This window comes from Manis javanica, chromosome 3 (genome assembly GCF_040802235.1).
Source record: "Manis javanica isolate MJ-LG chromosome 3, MJ_LKY, whole genome shotgun sequence".
Classification (NCBI taxonomy): Eukaryota; Metazoa; Chordata; class Mammalia; order Pholidota; family Manidae; genus Manis; species Manis javanica.
Window position 1 is genome coordinate 80,911,013 of NC_133158.1, and position 10,409 is coordinate 80,921,421.

General features: G+C 38.0%; 1 protein-coding gene across 1 annotated transcript; it reads right to left on the reverse strand.

Moving 5' to 3' along the window:
• Positions 1-1,180: 1,180 nt before the first annotated feature.
• Positions 1,181-7,540, reverse strand: LOC118968974 (olfactory receptor 5H19-like). Its single transcript, XM_037001640.2, has 2 exons — positions 7,222-7,540; positions 1,181-5,181 (listed from the first exon to the last, which is right to left on the reverse strand). Exon 2 carries the CDS (start codon positions 5,161-5,163, stop codon positions 4,234-4,236), a length of 930 nt encoding a protein of 309 aa, XP_036857535.2. The 5' UTR covers positions 5,164-5,181; positions 7,222-7,540; the 3' UTR covers positions 1,181-4,233.
• Between the last annotated feature and the right edge of the window lie 2,869 nt (positions 7,541-10,409).

A 10,409-nucleotide genomic window follows, 5' to 3' on the forward strand; every position in this document is an offset into this window, starting at 1 on the left:
TCCTGAGAATGACCACCAAAGAGTGACCTAAGTAGAGTAAAATTTAAGTAATCAAATTAACAGGAGGGGCTTTTCCTGGACACCTGTCAGCTGCTTTCACCAGCCATTTCTCTCATCAGCTAATGGGGTCATGAACAAAGTGGCCAGGTGGCAGTGAATAGGTGATATATATGCTTGCAACATGGACTTCTGTTTACTAAGGACAACTTGGCTATGTCCATTTCTGAGTGTTTATTGTTCCAGGAGCAGAAAACACTGAGTTCCTCAGATATCACCATTCATGGAGTGATCACCCAGATACCTCATGGCAAGCTGAGTACACTGGACAGTTTCCATCACAGAGGGGAAGTGCTTTGTTCATACTGGAATAAATACTAACTCTAGATACAGTTTTGCCTTCCCTGAGGTCAGTGTCCTTCCATAGTGATCATCTGGGAATTAACAATTAACAGATTTCCTTATCTGCTGTCTTAGTGCTATCCAAAGTATTAATCAAAGAACACACTTCATAGCAAAAGAAGTGCAGCAATGGACTTGCAATCATAGAATTCACTGGTTATACCATTCCTCACCATTCCGAAGCAACTTGTTTGAGAAGAAGGTGGAATGCCTTCTTGAAGACTCATTTACAGCAGAACTAGATGGATATTCCTCGTGAGGACCTCAAGACGCTGTGCCTTTTCAGAATCAGTTATGATATACGGTACTGCTTGTCCCATAGCCACGCAACCAGAAACTCTAATGATGGAGCCTTTCAATATGTTGACAAGCTGTCCAGGTGATCCTCATGCCCACTATAGTTTGAAAACCACTCTTTCAAAGAACAGCAAAGTGGAAGCTGGCACCAGAGAGATTCTGACATATGCCTAGTAGATGTATTTGATAAGATTTTGCCCAGCTTGCCCAGAGCCAGATTTTGAGATAGTATTGATTGGTGTTTGTTTCCTTTGCCGTAAACCAATTATGTTGTTTCTTTGAACACAGTCCAAGATATTTTTAAATACTTACTTCACAGTCAGCAATCTTCTGAGCAGTTGTGTATAAAAGATAATGGGAAAGGAAGTATGTATATATACACACACACACACAACATATAAAAAGAGAGGAACTATTAAGTTTCCAGGTTAAGAAAGCAATACACATTTATAATAAAGAGTGTTTCGTGTATATTATTTTTATTTCCAAGGAATGGTTTATCCCCACATCAGCAATGTTCCAGACAACTAGGTGAATTTAACTTTGTGATATCATCTTTTATATCTAAATACCCACTAAATGATACATATGTAATTTCATAGATTCTTTTTTGAAAGAATGAGAAGATCTCATCTAAAATGTGGGGTTTGCTCAGGTGTATACTTTACCTCTTTCCCAGCATGCCACTAATATGATAAATAATGTACAAAACAGATACATGCATAAATAACAGAAAATGAGTGTGGGATTACATCAATGAACACAAGATTTCGGTGATTTCTGGAAGGTATAAAATAGTTGGGATTCTACTGAAGATGAAGCCAGCACAGAGGAATGTATAGACCAGACGTTGTGCACAAGACAAGGATGTGAGCCTGTCTGAGTACGAAAGTCCCCAACAGTCTACTGTATACTTCCTCAACTTAAACAATGACTTGACAGCTACCAGACCATGCTCACATACTCATACTACTCACAGCTTGATGTCACACTCCACACTGAATAGATCTAACAAACTCTAGGTAGTTAACAGGAAATATTAGAAAATAGAAATATTATACATCAGCAAGAATAAACAAACTATGGACATATAGAATAACATGAGTTTTCTGTGTTGAAAGAGAAAAAACCTCTGGACTTTGATCTATCTGTTCTATCCATTCCTTTCCCTGGGGTTTGGGGGAATGCCTCAGGGAAAGAAAAGAGGGTAGATGACCTCATCTAATCTTGTGACCTCCACCTCCAGAAACATAAATATATTTTTTAAATACTTACATGGTTTGTGTCTTTAAACCAAACATCTAATTAAGGAGCTTCACCCTGATATTTTGTCATGCTCTATCCAAGGAACTAATCTGGAGATAAGAAGATTAAGAACAAGTTTCTTTTAGTGTATGATGCTTGGTGATTGTTAGGAAAGACATTTAGGGAGGGGAGCTGAGCTGGCATGCAGGCTCAGTAATCTCCCTGGGCTTCTTACAAGACTGAAAAAGAGTGATGTGCTATTACTGCACTGTGTGTATTTGTGCTGTCAAACCATTTTAATTTCACAAAGATCTCATGAGTACTTATTTAGGACCATGTTTGCAAGCCACTATGCTGCCAGCTATAAAATATAGAAAGACTTTTAAATTGTAATCTGAAAGAGTTTATAGACCAAAATAAGTATTACAGAAGGACTATGTGGCCAAAGGAGGATATAGAAACCAGTAAAAGTTTGAAATGAGTAAACATTCTAGTCTTCTTCAAGGCAACCTGGAAATGCATCACAGAACTTTTGATATATCATTGGAGAGATACAAATATTATTTGTAATATTTGAGAGAGTCCTGGAAAAATGATACCATTTCAATTGTAACTGAAGATGGGGCAGTTGAGCGGGAGAGAGACCTGTGTGAGCAAACGCATACACCTGCGAGAGAGAGGTGTGTCCCCAAGGCCTCCAGTAACGGAGTTTGTGTATGACACAGGGTAGAATCGTAGGCGAATTGTAGAGGAAGACTTCAGAGTTAAAGCAGCGTTTTATTTGAAAGTACATCAAGTAATAACAGAAGTAATGAATGCAGGGTGAAATAAATAGATGTATTTATGTATCACATACTCTGCATATATAGAGACATATGTATATATATATGTACCTAATTTATCATATAAACTCAGTGTACACCAGGAGAAATAATGATATGCATATGTATATATTTCTAGATATATACATTACATAGCAATGACAGCCTTTTAACAGTTACTGAAATAGAGTCCTGCTTATGAAGAATAATCTAACATAAGTGTTTGGAAAGTAAGAGAATATCAGCAAGATGGAAGGTATAAGTAACTAGAGTTTTGCAGAACACAGTCAGGCAGTTTTGAGGGGAGGGCCTGAGTGCTATCTGTAGGAACATGTATGACATTTCAGTGCTGAGAAAGGTAGGGCAGAGATGAACCTGAACAGAGGTTACTTACTTTTCTTATATAGTGTGAAATGTGAGGAAAGCCAACTTTGAAAGACTATCAGAGCACAGCAACCAAATGCTACCTCTTTTCTGTGTCTTTCCCAGCCACCCACTGGACACTATGACATCACATCACCTGAACACTATTTCACAACTGGTAATATACACTTAAAGCACCTAATTGTCAAAAAAAACCTTCCATTCATCCATACATATTGATTTCTTTATCTTACTAGGTTCATTTTCTTTTTACTTGAGGAAGACTGAGAGCAGTTCCCTTCTATTTTGCTCTTGCCTCGTCTTCTCAATGCCCATCACAACATGGTTCTCCATTTTAACCACTTAGCTTTCTGAGTTAGTGAATCCTTTCAGATTACCCAACAGCATACAAACAGCTAGAAAGGAGCTTGTAATGCATCACAGACTGTGAGGGGCAACCCACTTCTAGCTCCTCATAGGAGCACACAGAGCTGAGAGCATCTCCTACAGTTTGGCATCGCCCTACTATCTTAACTCCCTTCTCAAGTTTTCCTCATTACTCTCCCATTCCGTGTATCTCTCCATGTGATGTGAGGGGTGAATCCCCACAAGAAGTGAAAGTCACTCACGACGTCCCAACTACAGTGGAATGAAAGAACCGATGGCTAGCAGAATTCCTGGGATCTGTATCTGATCAAACATAAACCTGCGTCCACCATGGGGTTCAATGTGATATGAGTCTTCAGGTTTACAGTTTCATTTTATCAAACGGACCATACTCATCTACTTTTCAGAGATCCAGCATTATTTTTCCTCTTAATAATTGTGTGTATAAAACCACATTGAAGAATACAATCATGTAAGATGTTTTCCTATCGTTTTCTGCTCTATTTTAGTTTGATATGAATGCTTGATTAAAAATCCTTGTATGTTCTTTAGTAACATATGCAAATATTTCAGAGGGTATTAGGTACTAACATGTTAAGTCATTAAAATCTTAGGAAAATTGTAACGGAAAAATCTCTGAACATTAAGCAACACGTAGCAACTTCAAATCTGTGCAATTTTTGACTGCTTTAAGAAGTGAGAACAGATATTACCCTGACAACTATGCATTTCTCTTTAACATTTTTGTCAGTGAGTCTGTGACTTTCTTATTTCTCAGGCTATAGATAAATGGATTTAACAAAGGAATTATGACCGTGTAAAATAGAGAGTCCACCATATCTTGATCATCTGATTGTGTAGATCCAGGCCGCACATACATGAAGAGAAGGGGGCCATAGTATAAACAGACAGATAAGAGATGAGCTCCACAGGTGGAGAAGGCTTTCTTTAGGCCTTGTACAGACTTCTTTTTTAAGATTGTAAGAAGCACTAGTGTGTAAGAGACAAGAAGAATCAGAATGGTGAATACCTGAATTGAACCAGAAAAAATAAAAATCACGAGGACATTAAAAGAAGAGTCATTACAAGAAATCTGAAACAGTGGCATGATGTCACAGTAAAAGTGGTGTATTATGCTATAACTGGAGAAGGTTAATCTGAATAAAAACCCTATATGAATTACAGCATGAAGAAGACCACCTACAAATGATAACACTAACAGCTGGATACATCGTCTATTGGTCATAACCATTGGATAAAGTAAAGGGTTGCATATGGCCACATAACGATCATATGCCATACTTGCCAAGAGAAAACATTCTGTGGTGGCAGTGACTAAAAAGGAAAAAAGTTGTGTCAAGCATTCAGAAAAAGATATCATCTTACTCTTGGCGAAGAAGCTGACCAGCATTTTGGGGGTCACTGTGGATGAGAGTGACGTATCCACAAATGCTAAACAACCAAGGAACAAGTACATGGGGATGTGAAGTCGAGAGTCATTCCAAATGAGAGTAACCAGACCAATGTTCCCCACAACGGTGATGAGATATATCACCAAGAACAAGAGAAACAGAGGAATTTGCCACTCTGGTTGATATATAAGTCCTGTGAGAACAATCTCTGTCAGCAGGGTTGCATTTTCAGTATCCATGTCTTTATTGGATGGTCCCTGAAAAGAAATTAAGTAAATGTACAAAGACCATTCACAAAGATATCATAAAAAGAAAACTCTAAGAAAAAAATTGAAATAGAGCCAAACACTAATCACAATGCCCTTAAAATTATTGACTGCAACTACATATGTTGAAATTAGTTTGGGAGTTGAAGTAAAGGAAAATGCAATTGTTTCACTACAAAGAACTTACAGAATGAACAGATTTAGAAAAAAGGAAAGACATTCTGAACATGAGCAAAAATGGATATTTGAATGTATTACAAAATTCTGAGTCTGGTATATGGATGTGGGCCTAGAGAAAAAAGTTTGAAATATTATGAAATGAATTGAATGCCATGTGAAGTACCTTGAACCTTATTGTTCAGAAAATAAGCATGTCCCCAAAACTCTTAAAACAAAGAATATCATCAAAAGGTATTTTTTAGATTAAATATTTTAGTATAGAAAATATACTGCAGAGGGTGGTTGGGAAACTAGAGTCAGGAATTCCATTTAGGCAGTTCTTATTATTGTCCGTTGGTTCCCAAACCAGATTACGCATCAGAATTCTCTGGGTTTCTTTGTGTACAAAATATAGATAGCGAAGCATTACTGTAGATGTCTATTCAGTGGGTCAAAAATGATTCAGTGGGCATTTTTTAAATGCCTTCCTGCTGATTCAAATGCATGTGAACGTCTGAGTGTATGGATGACATGATTTGCGAGTGGTGAGGAAGACAAAGAAAGAGATGAAAATAAATTAAAACACGGAACCACTAAGACTTGGTGACAGATGTAAGGAGGTGGTTAGTGAAGTACAAAGGAGACACTTGGTTAACTAGGTAGATGGTTATTCAAAATTGAGTTTGAAACCTTAGATGCCCTGCAAGTTTATGGAGAAGGCTTCCTCTGGACATCCAGGTGAGAGAGCTTAGCAGTGTGAGTCTACTAGAGCTCAATAGAAAATATGACTTGGGGGTCAGAGGGGAAGCAGAAGGCATACTTATAGATACGTGTCCTTTTGAAAGTGTACATCAGGTTAAAAAAATGGAAGTCATTGAAAGAAACTTTAGGAAGTTTATTGAAGAGGTTACAAAGAGATACATGTCACAGATAAATAAAAACTGATTGTCTTCCCACCACAATAGTCTTGGTATCAGGCAAGGGCTACCACTCACTCTAGGAGTCAAAGGAGCCTGCAACTGACTCTCCCATCCCCCTTACATCTACTGTCAGGGGATGGGATCTGGTTTTGACCTAGATTTGATCTAGTCTAACTCATATAATGCCTTTCACTAGATTCTGCTGGTTTATACTGAAAGCACTTTATGTACACCAGTTTTCTTAGCAGAATAAAATTGAGCCAAAGATTGGAACTGAATATAGAGGATATAAATAACCAGTGCCAATGATTCCAGTTGTTACATATATTTTTGTTTGGAATATGCTTCCTTCTACACATTCCTAAATCACTTAATAATTGAATATTCACAAATTCAATTTGTGTGTGGGTACTTATGAAGTCATAATGCTGGAAAGAACATCTTTAGTGGAGGGACAGGTTCTGAAAATTTCCTACTACATATGTGTTCAAAATGCTCAACGAAATTACCTTCAGAAACAGAAGAAAGGACAGAAGAGCTCATATGGAAGTGATTTGCCTTAAAAGTTTAATCACAGATATGATATATTAAAAAGACTGTATCTTTTAATTCAGAATAACCAAAAGTATTTCTTACACTGGAAACATATGACCTAGTATTTAAATCCAGTTTAAACTTTTAACATTCTAGTCACCATGACTTGTCTTCCATAGTTATTATAGTTATTTTAGAAAGATAATAAATCATTGTTAAGGGGAACAATTCAGTGTTACAGGTATTTTGCTTATCCAGAACTAGTCACAAAAATAAGATATACAAGTAATCATTAATTATTTTACAGTTTACTTCCTTTTGGCATCTTTTGAATCTCTTTGAAATCATTATAAATTGTACAGTCTCTTAACTTTTTATATAAAGAATAAAGAATGTCACATAATCATTTTTCTCTTACCCTATCTTGTACAAAATTGCAGAGATCCTTTTAAAGAATTAGGCTTTCCAAGCATAAAAACGTATGATAGCAGTGGAATGATGATAGCATACACAGCAATTCTTTGCACACTGATTCATTTTGGAGGCTTCATTTGCAAAAATCAGATAAATGTTGTTTATATAAATTTGTTTGGATCCAAGAGTCAGCCTGCTGTACACAGTGAGTTTTTGCCAGAAAAGGAAGGAGAGCAGAACTAAAATTCCCCTAATAGCACCCAAGGATTCCCTTCAGGACAAAGTTCAGCTGTTCTTCTGGGTATTGTGGACTTGGACATGTATGAGAAGTCCAGGGTGTCCCACAGGGCGTTACAGACTCAAAAGTCGTAAACATCAAGTCTTGTAGACAGTGCTAATTTTAACAATTGAAATTGCACTTCATGCATCTGTTTTCCCTGTCAGATGGCACTTCTGATGTGTTTATGCAAACTTCAATTTATCTGTATATTTTGAAGCTCAGTTGCTTCAGTTAGTATGGTCTCATCTGAGCTAATCATTTATGATTCTAATGAGGCCAAAGTTCTAGATTCCCCTCAGGCACCGACCCTAAATAAACTTGTCCTCCTCATGCAAACTGCAGCTCACATCCCAGACCTGCACCTCACTCCCCACTTTAAGATGAAAACTGATGAGAAGCCTTACTAGGCAAAGGTCAGGGGAGGGCAAAGTGCAAACAAAGACAAGGACCATGGTGAGATGTGGCTCAGATCCGTGCTTCTCAAACTTTAACCCATGTGAATCTCCTGAGACTTTCTTCAAATGCAGATTCTCTTTCAGCAGGTCATGGTTGTATCTCGAGAACTTCAAGCAGTGCCTTTAGATATGCCCCTGTGTTTAGAGAAGAAATAGCCAGATGTGTGGTTTTTTACCATTCATGGGGTATGGCCAATGAGTTGACTGCGTGTTCAGGGACTGTGAAGAAATATAATCAGAAAGTTGATTACAACATGATTTGTAGAGGTACATGATGGATCTCCCTGAATGGGCAAAAACCATCTAGATATTTGTGACCCCTGAGAGTGATCAACAAAGTGTGAGCTAAGTAGAGTAAAATTTAAAGAATTGAATCTATAGAATGGGCTATTCCTTGATACCTGTCATCTGCTTTCTCCAGCTATTTCTGTTACCGGCTCTTGAACAAAGTGGTCAAGTGGTAGCAAAGGAGTTGATGTATGTACTCACAACATGAGCTTCCATTTACTAAGGACATCTTGGCTATGGCCATTTCTGAGTGCTTAATGCTCCAGGAGCAGATAACACTGAGTCCCTCAGATATCACCTTTCAGAGTGATCACCTAGCTACCTTGTGGCAAGTTGAGTACACTGGACATTTTCCATCATATAAGGGATGTGTTTTGTTTATACTGGTGTAAATATTCACTCTACATAGATTTGCCTTCCCTTATATCAGTCGGTCTGCCAAAATGATCGCCTTGAACTCAATAGAATTCTTTATCTGCTGTCTTAGTGTTACCCACAATGTTGCTCCTGATCAAGGAACACACTTCACAGCAAAAGAAGTGCAGCAATGCACTCATGATCATAGAATTCACTGGTTGTACCTTGTTCCCCATCATTCTGAAGCAACTTGTTTGATATGAAGGTGGAATGCCTTCTTGAAGACTCATTTACAGCAGAATTAGATGGAACTTCCTTATAAGGCTAGGGTAAGGGTGCCAAGAGATTGTGTATTTTCAGAATCAGAATATTAAATATGGTAATCTTTCTCCCATAACCAGGAATAGAGTGGTGAAAATAGGAGCAGCAGTGGTCACAATTGCCCCTCGCAACCCACTAGCATAATTTTTGCTTCGTGTTCCCTTGATTTTATGCTCTGATTCCTAGGTCTTAGAGCCAGGAGGAATGCTCCCATCAGGGCACACAGTAATGGTTCCAGTGAGCTGCAAGTTCAGACCGTCACTCAGTCCCTTTGGCCTCTACATACCTTTGAATCATCAGTCAAAGGGGGTTGCTGTGTTGTGTGGTGTGATCAATGCTGACTCTAATGGGGAAATTAGGACTAAAGTTCCACAGCAGAAGTGAGGATAAGTGTGTTTAATACTTATTACCTAATGCATCTCTTAGTATATCCTTCCCTGTATAAGGTCAATAGAAAATTTCAAGAAGCCAGTCCAGGCAGGATTTATAATGGTTGAAATTCTTCAGGAATGAAATTTTGGATTACCTTAACAGGTGAAAATCAGTGACCAGCTGAGATGCTTGGTGAAGGCAAAGGGAACAAGAAATGGGTAGTGGAAGGAGGTAATTATAGGTGGTAGCTATTACTATATGATCTGTTACTGAAATGAGGACAGTAATTTCCTCAGCATTTTTCTGTTACTTTAAATTGTTAATTTGATTCCATAGCATTTAAGATACCAGATATCAAGGAGAAGAGTAAATATCACTCAAGAAATTTACCTCCTCCTTTGTGGAGGGCTTTAGTTCATTTTCAATTGTATTCAGCATAGCTGTTTAATGTAAGGCAATTTATGACCTTGCTACTGTTTTTATATGGAGATTAAATATGATTTAGGGAATTGTATATGGGTGTCATGTTGACAGTAAACAGATTTATGATTGTTCCTTTCTTTCATGTGTCAACTTGACTGGGTCATGGGATATCCAGGTATCATTTTTTTTTAATTTTGGTATCATTAATCTACAATTACATGAAGAACACTATGTTTACCAGGCTCCCCCCCTCACCAAGTCCCCCCAAAATACTCCACTATAGTGACTGTCCATCAGTGTAGCAAGATACTGTATAATCACCACCTGTCTTCTCTGTGTTGCACATCCCTCCCCGTACTCCCCACCAACACTATACATGCTATTCGTAATGCCCCTTTTCTTTTTCCCCACCCTTATCCCTCCCTTCCCACCCATCCTCCCCAGTCCCTTTCCCTTTGGTAACTGTTAGACCATTCTTGGGTTCTGTGATTCTGCTGTTGTTTTGTTCCTTCAGTTTTTCTTTGTTCTTATACTGCACATATGAGTGAAATCATTTGGTACTTGTCTTTCTCCGCCTGGCTTATTTCACTGAGCATAATACCCTCTAGCTCCATCCATGTTGTTGCAAATGGTAGGATTTGTTTTCTTCTTAGGGCTGAATAATATTCCATTGTGTATATGTACCACATCTTCTAT